Source organism: Cicer arietinum, chromosome 4, assembly GCF_000331145.2.
Source record: "Cicer arietinum cultivar CDC Frontier isolate Library 1 chromosome 4, Cicar.CDCFrontier_v2.0, whole genome shotgun sequence".
NCBI classification, from domain to species: Eukaryota; Viridiplantae; Streptophyta; class Magnoliopsida; order Fabales; family Fabaceae; genus Cicer; species Cicer arietinum.
Genome location: NC_021163.2, coordinates 35,943,097 through 35,961,678, shown reverse-complemented (window position 1 = coordinate 35,961,678; position 18,582 = coordinate 35,943,097). Strand labels below are relative to the sequence as shown.

Here is an 18,582-nt window from a genome sequence, read left to right as displayed (position 1 = left end):
TGTTTGTCTGCCTCAGATGAATTGAATGAGCACATGATCATCTACCTCTGATAAGCATGAGCAAGTGATTGTCTCTGTCTCTAATCACATCAAGAGTTTGACCATCTGACTATGAGTTATTATGTATCCTATGAAAAAGTCAACACTTTAAAAAAGTCAATGCTCCAAAGAAAACAAAGAAATTGAGTATCCCTTGATGAGCATCTTGAATCTGCTATTTGTTTGAAGATCTTAATACATGCTTTAACCATCGTATCTTTTGCTTCCCAACTATTTTAAACAAGATACGCTAAATCATACATGATCAGTTTTTGGAAAGTTTCTATGGCAAATCAATCTCAAAAGATACGATAAGAAACTTCATGAATTATGTTGATTTCTTGCAATTCAGACAACGGTTAGAAACCATAATCGATCTCTATAAAAAGACGTGCATCCTTCAAAGGAAAAAACAACAAAACATAGAAGCTATAAGCACATCTACACTGTTTCTCATTATCATATTGTTTCACTTTATGCTAAGAGAATTTATGAAGCTACAAATGTGTAACCACTCTCTACGATAGCTAATTTAGAAAAAGCCCAAAACCCTTTCGTTTTTAGCCTAGCCTAGTAGTGGTTGTCTTCTTCAACAAGTTGATTGTACTAAGCTAGAAGGTTGAGAAGATTGAACACAATCAATGTGTTTGATAGGTGTTCAAGTGTAAGTCTAATTTGGTGGTGAACTAGTGGATTAAATCTTTTAGATTGGTAGGATTAGGAGTAGCTATTGTGTTAGTGGTGAACCTAGATAAGTTGTTGTGTCTCTTTGCTCTGTTTTCTTTTACCTTCATTTCATTCTTTACTTTAGTATAGCCATGCAAAAGAAAAGTTTTTAATCAAAAAACAGAATTCAAACCCCTCATTTCTTGTATTTTTTGTTCTACAATTGGCATAAGAGCTCAGTCTCAAAACTGAGCACTTAACCATGTTTAATTAAAGATCATTTTTCTTTATGGCTAACTATGGTGAAGAAGTTATAGTTTGAAACCTTATCAGACCTCTTTTATTTAAAGAAGAGAAATTCAACTATTGGAAAGACATATTCAGAAGATTTTATATCTCTCACGATCCTGAACTCTGAGACATAGTTGAAGATGGTTGTAAGGCTCCAAAAGATATTGCTGGTGTTGAAATATCCAGAAAGAATTTCAACTCTAACCAAAAGAAACAATACAAAATTCATTTTAAAGCCATAACCTTCATGATGAATGTTATCACCTTCAAGGAGGTTGAAAAATGAAGCAACAAATAAACATCTAAGAGTATCTTTAATGCTTTACTTCTTAACTACGAAGGAAATAAGGAGGTACAGAACTGCCTTTGGAATCCTTTGGAATGACTATTCAAGAGTATCTTTGACTTACACAGCACCTGACCCTATAGATCAGTTTTTCTCAAAACAACCTGACACTTATAGACTTTTTGAGGCAAACAAACACCTTGACTCTACAAGTCAATGTCTTCTTCACACAACCTGAAAACCACCGATTGTTGAAGGCAACTACACCTTGACCCTACAAGTCAATTCTTGTCAACACAACCTAAAAACCACATATTGCTTCAAGAACACTAAGGCACTATCGGGTTGGGTTATACAAGTTTGGAACATATTGTGTTTTGCTTCTACTAAGTAGATTGTTACAAATCATTTCTCACATTAGAATCATCAGTGTCAATGCAACATTAAAGGCTGCATATCAGAGGCATCATTTCTAGTGTGTTGCAATTTTTGATTAGCGAAATATGAGCTTTGAATAAATGGCTTGAACATTTTCTTTAGAATTAATGATGGCTTGAACTTTTGATTAGCATGCTGATTTTGTGCGCATCTGGGACACATAAGGGCTTTAGAGGCATGCTTCAAATTCAGTCTTTAGACCTAGTTTCAGAGCCAATCTTTTGAGCCAATTATTAGAGGCAGACTTCATAACCAAAATTGAGAGCCAAACATTATAGACAATGTTCATAACCTTCAGAGTCAATGTTCATAAACAATGCTCATAATCTTCATACCCAAACATCATACGCGTATGCTTTTGTATTCCTCTGATCTCATCCTCTGGTCACTTCCTTTAGTGACTTCCTTTGGTCGTTTCCTCTAGTACCTTCCTCAGATTTTCTTGTTCTAATTGTTGCACACTTAATGAAGTCGTTAGTCCAAACAAATTATTCTCATAAAATACCTTTGTTAACATCGAAATCACAAGAGGTAAACCAACTTGGTTCCAATAGTGTCTACCTCTTCATCAACTTGCACAATGTTGACACCCTCTATCGGTAACAACATAAACAACGTAAAAATAGCAAACCATTTGTTGAAAGTTTATTAAAACACGTTACGTAAATATATCTCAATTGCCAAGAGTACCAACCAAAAATATTACAACTTTCTAATAACAAGAATATTCAGAAATATAATGCCACTTGGTCAAAGATTAATGTAGCTAGAATATAATGACTTCGAGTCCTTAACTTTAGGTTTATACATGTAGAGAAGCCACCTATTACCCAATGAAACATAACATGTCTAGTCAGAGTAACTTATTGTCTACGTTTACGTAAGACTTCCTATCAAGATACCCAAAATAAATCGCATAACATAGATATCATCAACAAACAAATCACATAACATAGATATCATAAATTATTTAATTATTCTCTTATTATCACTAACTACCTTCAGCTACCACTTATTTATTAAAAACTAAGTATTTTTAACTATTGACTCATTATTAATCAATTATCCCTACTTGACTAATCAATTTTTAATTATTATTCGGTTACTTAACTTCTATTAATCAATTATCTTATAACTTAGACAATTATCTAATTTTAGCTTCACTTAAGTATTAGTTGTTTTATTTTATAAACAAAAGTACACTTTCGCTATTAAAAATTGGGGTGTTACATTGTGGTATCAAAGCACCGGTTTAGATTTCTTTGGGGTTGTAAGTTAGGCATTTTAAGTTGATCAACACTCTGGTTTAGTGGGAGCAAGTAACTGGAGTCTATATGTTCTTTGTATTTTGATGTCTTGTGTCAAGCATGATATGCTTATGTAGCATGATATGCTTACGTAGTTTATTGTTTCTTAGTTGAAATAGTGTGCCTTGTAGCACTTTAGTAGGAAGAGTAGTTAAAATCCTAGAAGGTTAGTTGACTTTGATCGATGAATATCTTTGAATTCCTTAAATGCAATAGTCCAAGAGGGACAAGGTTGAAGTGAATCAGGATTGCAAAGAGATTTCTTAAGTAGTACCAAGGGTATGAAAGCTACATTGTTGGTGGTCACTCGAAAATGGTGAGTATGGATGGATGAACGCGAGACTGATAAATGATTACAAGTAAGGATCTAATTGGGGAACTTTTTAAGAAAAGTATTAGATGATCGCCCAATAGATTTCTGGATGAGATTGGATGAAGTTTTATCATTGTCAAGGATATGCAACCATTATCGAACTGTGGAGCAGATAGGCTGCCATTAAGAATAAATTCTGATGTTTGGGTGTCAATGGAGGTGGGTTGTATTGAAGCTAAGGGGCGATGCACGTCAGGGGTGAGTAAAACCTTGTGATAGATAAAGGACAACTTAGAGGAATAGTGGATACCTTGAAGGATAAGGTTGATCATTTGTGTTAAACTAAATTTGCGACCTAAGTTGTTAAGGATGATTCTCGTGACGCTTAAATGTGTGAGACTAGATATTACGTTGGTAAGTGACAATGTATGCGTGGTTCGAGCGATAGTAAGTATATATGGTAATTTGAGATGAAACTATAGGTGGGTAAGTGTGAATTTGGAGTGATAATTGGGTAAATACAAGGAGTTAAGCCTTGATGTGTTCAACCATATATTACTATTAAGTGGATTCAGAAGTATAGAGTACAAGAAAGCTTTTTTTCTTAACTGTCTTGTCATAGAACCAGTTTACCCTTTCTTTCTGTCGAATTATATTATTCAATACCAATATTTTTTCTTCACTTAAATAATTCAATTTGTCATCCATCGTGTTCCAGTAGTGTGTTGGTAACTCATTATGTCTTTGCAATTTTAATGATTATAAATTTATTTCAACAGGAAGTACTACATCTTGGCCATAAACTAACCTAAAAGGTTTAGTACTTGTGGTACCTTTAGAAGAATTTTTGTATGTCCAAAGAACTTGATTCAAGATTTCATGCCAATTTTGAGGCTTTTGGTTAATATGCATTTTTATTAAGATTGGCATATAACTCATTTAAGCTTCAGTTTTACTTAAACACCTTGCTAATGTACCATCAGATAATTGTTTATATAACTCATCTCCAAGTACTGTATAAAATAAGGTTTTGTACTTCAACTTTCTATCATGATTTGAACTAGGGTTTCTTAAGAATTCTAATATGTCCATCCTCCAATCCATAGGTTCAATCTCATCTATATTTAGAACTTCAAAATTACATTCCATGATGTATCTTCGAACTTCTATGAACTTATTGAAATGTTTTCTTAAGATGCTATAACTAGATGTAGTTTGAGCCAATCCATTTTCTTGGAAATTTTCATTCGAGGGATATACTTCAATACTACTTCATCCAATTTCATCAATAATCCAATTGCAATATCATAGTATTTTATCCAATTGGGACTTTTACATTTGTAATTCTTATTTAGCTGATTAATCACTAGTTATGAATATCCTCAAATGAGCGCATTTTTGCTTTAAATTCATTTAGCCATTCTAGGCCTGCAACTAAGGCTACATGTTGTGCTTCATTATTAGAACATTTGATAGATAACTTAAACATAAATTTAGTAGGACGCTCTCTGGGGAATAAAATAAGCATGCCAATTTTATTGCCTTTACTATGGTATGAACCATCAAAATACAAATTCCAAGGCGACCTACATAATCTTATTCAATTTTATCATCATCAACAAAATAATTGGCCAAAAAATCAACAATTACTTGGCCTTTCATTACTATCAATGGAGCATAAGATAATGTGAATTTGGTTAAGGCCAAAGCCCATTTACCAATTGCATTATGTAAAATAGGTTTGGACAACATGTGTTTTATTATATCATAATAAAAATTTACAACGACCTCAAAAAGTTTAACTTATTATTTTGACTAAGTACAAGAGTGATACAAATGTAAACATAACTTCTCAATAGTACATATTTTGTGTCACCATCAATAAGGGTCCTACTTAAATAATAAATGGCATTCGAATTGCCATTCAAATCCTCTTTTGCAAGCAAATTTCCAATTGTTTCCTTCAAAGTCGACACATATAATATCAATGGTTTCCCTTTCACAGGAAGCGTCATAATTGGAGGATTGGTTAGATATCTCTTTATATTTTCGAATGCTATTTAATGCTCTGCATCCCATTAAAATTCATTTTCCTTCTTTAGCTTCAATAATGGAATAGCCACCTTCGTTCTACCCGAGAGATTCGAAATGAATCTCCGAAAATTTACAGAATAATTTGTGAATTCTTATCTGACAATTTCGCACAAAATCAATAATATTATTTTTCTTCAAATTTGACAAAAGATTTAATTTTTGTTACATAAGAATTTTTCACACAATTTGCCAAATTATCAAAGTAAGTAGATAAGATTTTTGTTTTTCTTTGATTACGATTTTCTAAACCACTTTTAAAAACTTTGAACAAGATTCGTGAGATTCGTAAAATTCTTCACAAAGAACTTCAATTTTCTTATTCAAACTACACAAAGATTTTACTAGTTTGGTCACTCCATCCTCATTTATGGCCTACATCTAGTCCTCGCGTGAATGACGAGATAATTTCTTCCTTTATTAAGATGAACACTAAGTGTTTGTTGTTTTGTTGACAAGATTGAAATTACTCCAACTTATGAAATTTAAAAACCCCTAAATCTCCAGTGTCCTCTATTGATCTTGCTAAACAAGAATTTAGATGATCTAACCACCTTAATTATTGGACAATTCAACCATTTGAATCTCCCTAATCTTGTGTTGAGCTTCAAACACAACTTGAAGCTCTTGAATTGAAAAACCCCAAAAACCCTTTGCAGTGAAAAGACTTCTCCAAATATTTTCCTTTAAGTACCAATTTATCCCACAATTGAAACCCTTGAAATACACAATTACTTACAATCTAACATAACAATTGTATCCCTTAAAATTGATTATATCTCATTAATGCATTTTAAGAGTTTTCAAAGAGATTAATTAGAGAAATGAATATTTAAGTTGAAAAATATGAGTGTTATGACTTATATAGATAAAACGATTAATGAGTAAAAACATTTTTAAAAAATAGATTTTAAAACGTGTAATTCAAATTACTTTTAACTATAATGCGGATTACAACTTCTATAGTATATAATTCGAATTACTAATTACCAAGTGCATGAGTTATAATTTTAATTATGTTGACCCATAAACCCTTACAATGGCGAGAAGTGGAAAATACATTGTTTTCAAATAATGCATACAAAAATAATTATTTTTAAGAAATTGCTTTGGATTAAAACATGTTGACATGAGTAGATTATTTAGGAATACATGTTGACGAAACAATTCTAAACTATCCTACTTTTGATATAAAATCAAAACACCTGAATCTAAAAAAATAAACATGCACTAACACAATAATTTAAATAATTTTTTAATTATTTTTAAGTTGAAAGGTCATAACTCGAAAATAACATCTTAAATTTTTTTACCAAAATTTTGGCATGAACCTCTTTCTTTTGAATAAGATTCGTTTCCAAAAGATTGACAACAACACTGACAATTTATTTTTAACGACAAGATATAAATAACTTCAAATCTTTTAACTTGAAGACAACTCTAAACTTTTACATAAAACATTTTTCATAAACTCAAATTAAAAAAAAACATTCACAACTTCAACTTCAAAACGATTTTTTCCCAAACTTAAACTCAAAGTTTTCTTCATCACTACAAAAATAAAACCTTTGAAACTTTAATAATTAAATTTTTCAACTTCAACTCCTTACTTTTTCAAAAACTTCAACCAATTGAAATTCTATCTTTACTAACAACAAAATTTCATTCCAAAGCTTCTTTTTTCTTCTTATGAAATATCGAAAGAGCTACAACAACACTTTAACTTATTGAAACAATAACCTTTCAAATCCGTCTTTTTCTCTTTTCAAAGTTTCCAATACAACTATTGAAAAAATTATACTTTGTTTCAAAATCTTTTGAAAAAAAAAATTTCATGACTTATTTTTCTCCACTACTTTTTAAAAAAAATATTTGAGATAAAAAAACAGAAATATTTCAGAGTTCACTCTACCGTTAACTTAATGTCAACATTCTCAATTCTTTTTCGAGACTCAAAAAACTAATTACATAAACTCAAAATTTTAAATAATATTATTTTCTTCAAAAATATAGACCTAAAACTCAAATTTTCAATTACAATCTAAATGACATTAATTAATTTCTTAAAAATCACCAACTTACTTTAAAATTCCAATTCACAACTTTGAGTTTAAAATTACTACTTCTTTTCACAACTCATCAATTTTCCAATTTTTCATTTTGTTCAAAAACATCCCGTAGTCATAACCAAGAAAAATTCTAACTATCTAACAATATTTGACATGAACACTTTAAACATAATTTTCAAAGTCTCTTTGCAAACTCCAAATAAATTCACACTTAAAAATTCTAAATTTATAATCGTATGTGAATTTAGTTCACGTAAGATCTAAAAATCAAAATTCACAACTTTTTATTGATTGAGTTTACGTACATTAAGTGTAATTCTCACACGTACGAGAAACACCAAAAATCACTCAAAAGCTCTTATCTATCAAATGCTAATGGAAGACATTGTATAAGTTTATTCGACATTTGATCAATTTGTTTCATATTTAAACATAAGGTGAGAGAGACAATGGTGAAAGGGAAGATTATTTTGACTAAAAAACCATATTCATCCCTTCAAATTAATATATTACATCAAAAAATATACAATTTATAATCGCTAAACCAAAAATGATGAATCAGCAAACAAACTAACATTTAGGTTAATAGTATAAAACGAAAAAATACCTACAAATGTATGAACTTAAAGTGTTTAGAATACCCATGCCTCCAGATTTATAACATTGACGATGGCAAAGTCATTGATCAAATTTATAATTGAATGAAGCTAATTTGTTAAACAAACAAACACCGCAACAAGACAAAAAATAAACGCCGCCTTAGACGACAACCAAAACAATGTTGCACGCAAACGACAAAATAACATACTAACATGAAGGAGAAACTAAAAATATCTGGTAACCATTTTTTTAGTTAAAAGGTAAGGAAAAAAAATGAGTTTAAAGAATGATTTTAGGGTAAAAATAGTTTTAAATCACCGCTCTCCAATGATGAAGAAGAAGAAAGGACTAAGGCGCAATTTGAATAAACAACTCATTTAACGACTTATAGCATAAACACTAATATATACGTTATTTATACAACACAAGGTACAATAAAGTGAAACTGTTTTTATATAAATTATAAATTGTTTTTATAAACTATCTATAATAGCTTTTAAAAATTAACTAAAAACAATTTATAAATATGTTGTAAACTGTTTTTATAAATTGTTTTTTAAATATTTATTTTATTAAATAAATTCAAATAAGTTAAATGCATACACGGTGAAGAGTGGCTCCAATGAGATTAAGAAGAAGGTTAGAAAAGGAAAATTGTTGTTGAAAAATAAATATGAGAAAAGGAGATTTTGAGAGTTAAAATTATAATTTGTATCACAAAGTGGTAAAGGGGGTGTATAGCAGAAATTATAGTTTTGTTTGTTTATCTTTGTTTTCGAAGTTTCATACTCTCCTCACACCTTCAACTCCACCCCACTCTACTTCCGAGCTTAGAGATGCTGAGACCTCTCCTTCTAAAGCGTTCCCTTCGTCTCCACCAACACCACTACCACTCTTCAAGCCCTTCACATTTCCACCCTCTTCGAACCCTCACAACCCCTCCAAACCCCTTCCTCCGTCGATTCTCCACTTCACCGGAACCCTCTACGGATGCCGAAACCCGTAAGTACTTGGGCTACGCCGCCCTCCTTATCTTCTGCGGCGCCGCCACATACTACTCCTTTCCATTTCCGGAAAACACCAAGCACAAGAAGGCTCAGATCTTCCGGTACGCTCCATTACCGGAGGATCTCCACACCATTTCCAATTGGAGTGGGACCCACGAAGTTCAGACCCGTAATTTTCACCAGCCAGAGAGCCTCGAGCAGCTCGAGCGGATTGTCGGTGAGGCTAACCAGAGGAAGACACGAATTAGGCCTGTAGGTTCGGGCCTTTCGCCTAACGGGATTGGGCTTTCGAGAATTGGGATGGTGAACTTGGGCCTGATGGATTCGATATTGGAAGTTGATAAACAGAAGAAGATTGTGAGAGTGCAGGCTGGGATTAGGGTGCAGCAGCTTGTGGATGGGATTAAGGAACATGGACTAACGCTTCAGAATTTTGCTTCCATTAGGGAACAGCAAATTGGTGGCATCATTCAGGTTTTTTAATTTAATTTTAGTCACTTCTGAGTTAAATGGGTTGTATCATGTTTGCTATTATCACATGCGTCATGCGTTGCTATCCTGTTGGCCTCGAACTTTGGACACATTTTTAATCTAAAGTGTCGGTGCTACATAACTTGTACTAGTTATAGAATCTGCTACATAACTTGTATTAGTTATAGAATCTGCACGGGGAGAAATTTGTTTGAAGAATATATATGAATGTTGTGTATCAACAGTTAAATACCGCAACGATAAAGCTAAACATAACATCGATCATCAAGAGAAATGGTCGAAGAAAGAACATTCAGTCTCATTCTTATTTTCGAAGTTTGACACATCATTGATCATGATAAATAGTGTACTCTTCTCAGTCACAACTTCTGAGTTGTATGTATCATGTATGTACTATTTCATAGTTGAACTTAAGAGTCATTTTTCACACTTCACACATAGTTTACAATATTCTGTGTGTTAAAATATGAAGCATGTTATGAACTTATTTTTTTGAGTCAAATTAGGCACTAAAAGATATCATATCACATTTTCATATTAGTGCGTCAAGAATTGAGATTACACTAAAAGTTCTTGAATGACATTTTATCTGTCAAATTGGTTTATAAATGTGTATTCAATTGATCAAATTATTGGCAAAATACATTTGAGAACTTCCTGAAGTTTTGATGAATCATGTACTAGTATGACATATGCAGTATCCTGGACTAGTTTTTGAAGCATTTTTTTAAGTATGGAATATAGCTGGGGAGTACGCAAATGTTATTTGAAAAGGAAATCAGAAATTTCTGCTTGTTTGCTTTTTTTTTTTTAAAATTTAATGTGCATGATGTGTTTTAGTGAATAGAATTTTGTTCTTCGCTACATTTGTTCATATCAACCGTGCTTCTTTGCATTCATATCAACTGTGCTTTGCATTCATATGCTTAAGGTTGGTGCACATGGCACTGGTGCAAACTTGCCTCCTATTGATGAACAAGTCATTGCCATGAAACTGGTCACCCCTGCCAAGGGGACAATAGAAATTTCAAAAGAGAAAGATCCGGAGCTGTTTTATCTCGCTCGTTGTGGTCTTGGGGGACTTGGAGTTGTGGCCGAAGTCACCCTACAGTGTGTTGATCGACAGGAGCTTGTGGAGCACACTGTTGTCTCAACCTTTGATGAGATAAAGAAGAACCACAAGTAATTGCTGAACTTTTTTTGATTATATCAAACAACTACCATCTTGCTACCACATAAATTTTCTGTTGTGTTTTGGAATACGAAACTAAGATCAAGAACTTGTTAAGGGCCTGTTTGATTAAACTTTGAGAATAGTGTTTTTTAGATTGTATAAAAAGATGATTTATTTTAAGAGATTATGTAAAACAGAAGCTATTTTTCGTGCGTTTACTCCTGAAGCTATTCATTACAATTAAAAATCTAATATCATTTTATAACATTTGGATTGTCTCTCAAAAGGTGAAACATGCTCTAACAACTTTGAAAATGATGAAAAAACTGAAACAAAAAGGTTCCAAGTTTACTCCCAGCTGATATATTAGTATTTATAAGAACAAGAACAAGGGAAAACTCCTAAGTTGATCTTGATTAAGATGTAATCACATTACATTATTCCTCAATAGATTTTTGTTACCAAATTAGTCACTTAAAAATTTCTCACCAAACTATTTGCTCTTTTTGAGAAACTAATTTGTGACTAGAATCTCATGAGTGACGCTAATACTTACAGAGCTGGTTTAATGATGATGACGATGATGATAATAATAATAATTATTATTATTATTATTATGAATTCAGAGCAACTGTTAAATTAATTATTCATAGGAATATGCAACACCGTATTGTTTTTCTGTTTATAAATATATTGAATTGCTCATCTAAAGTTTATGGAACATCAAATTGCTCCAAAGTTGTCTGAGAACGATAACATTGATAACCATAATTATCATGAATGGTGCTCGAACATGACATGGTATTTATCTTGAGGGAGCCAAAATGATTTTGCTTTGATATAGTATACTTGTGTGATTGTATTTAGCTCACTTATTTATATCTGCTGCATGAATGTGCTTGTATATTCTATTTTTGTTGCCCATTGGTCTTATTGATTGAGGATCTGCCTCCAAACCAAATATTTAGATTACCCATCTTTTTATCTTATGTAGGAAATTGCTAGCTGAGAATAAGCATGTCAAGTACCTTCATATCCCTTATACTGACTCAGCCGTGGTTGTGAGATGCAATCCTGTTTCAAAGTGGAAAGGTCCCCCCAAATTCAAGCCAAAATATACTAAAGATGAAGCCATACAGCATGTCCGCGAACTTTATAGGGAGTCCCTCCAGAAATATAGGTACAGTTTCACCTAGTTATCGATTGTATGATTTATTAATCTATTTTAACTTGGAAGAATTAATATAGATATTAGAGAAGATTATTTTTATGAGTGCTTTTTACCAATTAAGGTCTAGTACTAGTGGATGCTGTTGTTTTCTCTACTATGGTGTGCAATTCGTCATGGATTTTTGTTTGTCATATTTTCCTTGAATTTCTGTTTTTTTTGGGTCTTTTTTATATTGATAGGACACGGAGTATTGGGCCTTAGACCAATAGATAGATTGTTTGGAGAATAACAGTTAGTGGCTATATTCTCTTATTCTATGGGATTTTGTTATAGATTTCTGTTATAAGGAGGGAAGTGTAGTTATGAAATCATTCAGAAATATTGTTAGAGTTGGTTAGGAGTATTTTCTCTCTGGTTAGGAGCTTAGCTCTGGATTAGGAGTTCTTGAATTCTGGTTTATCTTCTGCATTTTACTGTTTTCCACCACTGTAAGAGCTTCAAGCTCAACATTTTCAGTTTTTTGCCTTAAAATTGTGAGCTTTATCAATGGTCCGACCTGCCAGATTATTGAGAGGAGCTAGCGAACTCATGACACCGGAAATGTCCGAACATTTGGATGCGTCGGAAGTGCGAGTTGCGATTGTGGAAAATTCTTTTTGACGAACATTTGAGGAGCTTCATCAATTGATGCTCCCCGAGTTTGCGAAACTGCCAGATTGTCTTTCTTCAAGAGGTGCTCATTCTTTCGCTTGCATTGAAGATTCAGTTTCTGAATCTAAATAAGGTGGTGAAGATGCTGAAGGAAGAGCCAAAACAGATCCAAGAAAAGGAGATGAGGAAAACAGAAATCAGAGAGGAGAGAGTGGAGAAGAGCTTTTCAGTTGTGGTCGATCCACCACCACAATCGTCGCCGGACACCGCTCTGTTCATGGTGGCCATGAAAAAGGCAGAAGAGTTGATAGGGTTCAGTGAGTGCGTTGCATTCGAGACGTCAAAGGAGGTAAAGAAGAATCATTCGCAGGAGTCAGTTGCGACAGTGGAGAGATATATCATACACATATATGATATCCTGCAATGGTCCTTCCACGGCGAGCACCGCCGCCCAAACCGCTAGATCTGGCCATTTCCTTGGATGAGGAGGGATACGAGAAGCTGTGCGTTGAAAAGAGAGGGAAGGTGCAAACATCTCTGGGTGAACCTCCATCAACTGCGAAGTCACCAGACTCCGGTCAACCAGCGCCGGTGCTGCCCCAGCCGCCTGGCGCTGAATCACTGTCATTGTGTTTGCTGTTTGCCACCGTGCTTGCTGTTGGAGAAAAACTGAAGGAGGAAGAGAAAGACGGAAAGACAGAATTGGAAGTCTGCAAAAGTGATCTCATCGTTGACCTAATGGGTCAAGCCCAACTTGAACATCTTATTTGGTCCCAACAAGTCCTGCAAGAGGAGTGGTTACGAAGCTGTCTATTAAACATAATCCTACAAGTTTACAGTCACGTTAATGGGTTGGGGAAGGCTTTTAAAACATGGGCTGAAATAGATGCACTAGAGTTAGCCCAAAAACAAAGGGGGAACAAATTGTTATTATTCAGCCAAGGGAGAACAGTGCCTTATGAAATGGAACAAGGAGAATTTCATTTTCCTATGAATGGTAATGTTTACCCACCATCGATGGCTTGCTCAATTTTGTATTTGATAGAGGCAAGTTTTGGTGCAGAAAAAAGATTTGGCAGCAAGGGTGCATATTTCAGCCTTGAGGACAAGGCTATTTTTCAAGGGGTCGGTAGGGATAGGACACTGAGAATTGGGCTTTAGCCCAATAGATAGATTGTTTAGAGAATAAGAGTTAGTTGCTAAATTCCCTTATTTTATGGGATTCTGTTATAGATTTCTGTTATAAGAGGGAGGGAAGGGTAGTTATGAAATCATTCAAAAATATCGTTAGAGTTGGTTAGGAGAGTTTTGTCTCTGGTTAGGAGCTTAGCTCTGGATTAGGAGTTCTTGAACTCTGTTTATCTTCTGCATTTTACTGTTTTCCACCATTGTAAGAGTTTCAAGCTCAACGTTTTCAGTTCAATAACATTCAGTTTCTTGCCTTAAAATTGTGAGTTCTATCATATAATATGATTTTTAATTTGCACTCAGAAGCAGGACTAAACAGACTAAATCAATTAATCAAAGGTCTATTGCTTTCGTAATTCACCCTTTTGTAGGTGGTGAAAATCTTACTGGTTTCATGTAAATTTGAAGGTGTGGAGTGGTAAATGTTAATGCATTTTTTATTGATTAGAGAGTTGGTTCAAACATTAGTTGATACTCTGAATATGATTTAATCTCATGTTTCTATTCTTTTTCTGTTACAACGGGTTTAATTGGCATCTCTATTAGCAGCTTACTGCCATTGATTTTGGCAGAACTGGACTAGAAAAGAATAAAATAGGCGGAGTGGGGAAAGAATGTGATGTATATGTTCAGAACATTTTTCTCTAATCAAGTGATCGAGGGGTAGATGATGATGATAAATGAGAAACACCCCTCCTCAAGGAAATGGAGACACTGTTATTACCCTCTCCAGATCTATCTTTGGAATATCATACCTTTCCTGATCTTGTTTCCCGCCCCTTTCTCTTAATATAACAGAAGTTCTAACCGTACGCATTTCAATCAGTTAGGTGGGATGTAATCCCCTGCTGTCTGTGTATTTTTCCTAGTGTGGACTTTCTGGTTAATGACCTTGTATCGATACTCTACCCCAATGCTTTCACCTTGTCCTCATGATGAACTTTGGACAATTTCTGTTGGATTGCTCTAAAGAGATACCAAGAATTCTCACCTCGGCAGGTCTTTCCAGTCTACAAGCAATTCAGCTTCCCCCTTGAGATTGTATGCAAAATCCAACAAATCCAAAGTCTATCTGTATTTTCCATTTGTCTATATGTGGTTTGGGCAACTGTTGAAGACTGTTGTTGTAGGTTGGTACAACCTTCTTCATTCGACTGACATGAAAAAAGGAAGAACGAACTCTATGTGTGACAGGTAGTTTGCAGCTGATAAACAAACTCTCCAATGCTTCACATGACTTGATTGGGTTCATAGGATCTTGATACGAGTTTCTGATTGCTTCTAATTGTCAAGGATCGAAGCCGGCTTGGCCTGCTGACACATCCAATCTCCCACCTGCAAAATCTGTTTTCTTTTTTTTTCTTTTTCTTATTGACCTACAGCTTCATTCTCTTCTGAGTTTGGTTTAAATTATGCTTCAACTCATCTTAAATTAGGTCCCTTTCAGCTTAGAGTAGTTTCACTGCTTCCTCGTTGGTGGGAAATGTATTTCCTTTGGAAAGTCTTCCATAAAGGCTTTAAGGGCTGTAATCATGGCCACAGCTTGGGTTTATACCCTGTGAAAACACCTTACTCTGGATATTCTGTTTACCAGGAATGGAATGTAAAGTAGGAAAATGTGATGCATGATAACATACACTTCACTTTGATCCAGCAACCCTGAGGCAGTAGTTGATGCACGGGAAAACCACCCTTCATGTTATTCAAGAGACCCTAAACCTCTCCCAATATACCTAGTGAACTTTGCACCTCCCTCCTAATCAAGTTTCTCATCCTTTTCCCCGGTTTATGATAAAAAGTCCTAGCTACTAACTATGGTTATTAATTACAATCATTTAGGTCATAGGTGGGGTGTTTTAACCTGTCTGTTTGTCTTTTTTTACTAGTGTAAACCACTCGTCAGATTCGCCAAAATTTCCTTTGTACTGTGATATGGGACACAAGGTCCAGTTTCACCTACACTTTGTTTCAGTTTGTTGCGAAGCGTGTGTTTGGGTGCAACTTTGAGCCATTGTTCTCCAAATAAACAGGGAAACAAGGAAGGGAGAGCATCTGCTGCTGATCTCAAATTAAAAGGAGGTGAGGTGACCTTGTTGCCCTAGATATAAAGAGAACAAAGGTGAGGATAAAGAAAGGGAAGAAGGGAGATCCGTTGTTATGCTATACAAATAAAGAGGAATTTTTTTGAAGGTAAATTATTGAAATTAGGTGCCTTTAGGTCTATCAACTTACTGGTATGTGGACAAAAACTGACAATGAATGAGAGCATATTAAAAAGTAAAATGGAAATTTAGTTCATTGGTATTATTATCATTTAACGGCAATATCAGACTTTCTTTTTCTTTATATCTTTAGTTAACTGTGTTATTATTTTACTGTTTCCATGCTGTGAACTTCTCTTTTCAAGTCACATGGTTTTTTTTTTTTTTTTGTGTTTACAGAGTGGAAGGATCTAGGAATAAATCATCAGATGATGAACAAAATATCGATGAGCTTTCTTTTACAGAATTAAGAGATAAGCTAATTGCCCTAGACCCTCTCAATAAAAATCACATCGTCAAGGTCAATCAAGCTGAGGCCGAGTTCTGGAAAAAGTCAGAAGGATATAGGGTTGGATGGAGTGACGAAATATTGGGATTTGATTGTGGAGGCCAGCAGTGGGTATCAGAGACATGTTTCCCTGCTGGTAAACTGGCAAACCCAAGCATGAAAGATCTTGAATATATTGAAGATCTGAAGAAACTTATAGAGAAAGAAGAGATACCTGCTCCTGCTCCAATTGAGCAGCGATGGACAGCTAGCACCAGGAGTCCCTTGAGTCCTGCTTCAAGCCCGTCGGCCGATGATATATTTTCTTGGGTAATATACTCATAACCCGGATCGGCAGTATAGATATAATTCTAAATTCTGATGTATCTGAGGATGAATGGACTGATATGATGCCACTGTCCATAGTAATTGTGCTTAGCTTTATGTATGCTGTCTTGATGTTTGTACTGTTTTAGGTAACAAAATTTAAAAAGACGAGACTTTAGTTATATCTCTAATATGTTTGTTAAAAAAAAGTCTTATTTCCTTGACGCGGTGATCTTTGATCTAAAGCAAGTCAATGTTTAGATGATCTTCATTTTTTGTGTAGAGAATCTTTTGGGTGTGCATGTGGCATTTAAAAATTTCAGTAGCTTTTGGAAAAAGATAAAATGATTTTTTGTTGAAAGCTAAAACTCCAGCTACTCCATACATGCATTTTTGTAGTGGACAAATATAGTTTATTTTCTTGAAAAAATTAAACATGCAAAAAATCCAGTACTTTTTATTTTTACACAACTTTTCATAGTGTTGTCTTTCATTTCTGATAGTTTCATATTTGAGAATGAATTGAAATATCAATCATTGGCTTCTGCCATGACTTTTAACATTATAATGCTGTTTGAAATATTTTTGTGGACAATCATACCTCTTATTTTGTCTCAGGTTGGTATAATCATGTACCTGCCTACCATGGATGCTCGCCAGAGAAAAGATATAACGGATGAATTCTTCCATTACAGGCATCTGACTCAGGCAAAATTATGGGATAATTACTCTGCTTATGAACACTGGGCAAAGATTGAGGTTATGATCAAAGCTTCTAAATCTGTTGATGTTTCCCGAATTTCTTCATATATAATTACCAATTTGATTTGTTATACATAGTATCTTGCATCTATGTTCTTACTAGATAAAGTTTTCTCTCTCACATCCACACACAAACGAGTTAACATGGTCATGTCCATATAGAGTTTGTGTTGTAACTAAACTCTAAATTGAGTTGAACATCTTATACTTGAATGCTAAAAAGACCAAACTCAGGTGTTAAAGGTCCATCTTGCTGATATAATCAAATATTTCAATAGGAAAAATGAAAATAAAGTATTTCAAGTATAGCTAATCTTTGTGCTTATTATTTGTCTCTAGGTTCCGAAGAACAAGGAGGAGCTTGTAGCACTCCAAGCAAGGCTGAGAAAGCGGTTTCCAGTGGATGCATACAACAAGGCCAGAAAGGAATTGGATCCCAATAGGATCCTTTCCAATAACATGGTTGAAAAGCTCTTCCCCCAATCAGAAACCATATGAAATTATGGGTTGGTTATTTCCTCTTTAGTATATCTTCAAATTTAAGTTCTTGACTGCAGCCACACATTTGGAACTTCAGGATGCAAAATATTAGTTACACTTACACAATCAGGACTATTATTATTATTATACATCAGTACATTCTTTCATTTTATTGCCTGTGCGGAGAGATGCCTTGAACTCAAAAGACAGTTTAAGAGTTGTGATGTAATGTATTAAGAGCTGGATTAAATTTTTACTTTGTTGTTACTCATCCCATTGGAAAGAGGAAGAATAAAGAGGAAAATCTGGAAAATGAAAGTCTGTTGGCAATAGACTTTATGAATTGCTTATGTTTAGGATTAGGAATGAACTGTGTCCATATTGTTTAGTACATTTGCATCAAATTTGATAGGGAACATTTCACTACCCTCTTGTTTTTCATGCTGTGCTTATTTACATTGGAGGTTTTAGGTAGGATCTTACTACTGTGTTATGACCACACGATTTGTTCTCCTTCTTAAAGTAAGATCTCGATGTTCCATGTTGACTACATTATCCCTAAGAGTTGAATTGGGAAACAGATAAAGTTTAATGTGAATCCAAATTGCATTATGATGATCCTAGTCACTCGTGAATGACTTATAGTAGCAAGTGGAAGCTTCTTTGTCAAATTGTTGTAACTTGTAAGTTAATCTGTTTTC

At 34.1% G+C, this 18,582-nt stretch overlaps 1 protein-coding gene across 1 annotated transcript; it reads left to right on the top strand.

Moving 5' to 3' along the window:
• The first annotated feature begins 8,818 nt into the window (after nt 1-8,818).
• On the top strand, nt 8,819-18,322 carry LOC101498593 (L-galactono-1,4-lactone dehydrogenase, mitochondrial). Its single transcript, XM_004515507.4, has 6 exons — nt 8,819-9,581; nt 10,531-10,781; nt 11,768-11,953; nt 16,225-16,642; nt 17,258-17,398; nt 17,741-18,322. The coding sequence occupies exons 1-6, from the start codon at nt 8,937-8,939 to the stop codon at nt 17,897-17,899; spliced, it is 1,800 nt and encodes a 599-aa protein (XP_004515564.1). The 5' UTR covers nt 8,819-8,936; the 3' UTR covers nt 17,900-18,322.
• Nucleotides 18,323-18,582: the final 260 nt, after the last annotated feature.

Coding starts and splice junctions, on each gene's coding strand:
- LOC101498593 (XM_004515507.4), top strand. CDS start 8,937: ATGCTGAGACCTCTCCTTCTAAAGCGTTCCCTTCGTCTCCACCAACAC. Junction 16,643..17,257: donor CCGATGATATATTTTCTTGG/GTAATATACTCA, acceptor ATTTTGTCTCAG/GTTGGTATAATCATGTACCT. Junction 17,399..17,740: donor AACACTGGGCAAAGATTGAG/GTTATGATCAAA, acceptor ATTTGTCTCTAG/GTTCCGAAGAACAAGGAGGA.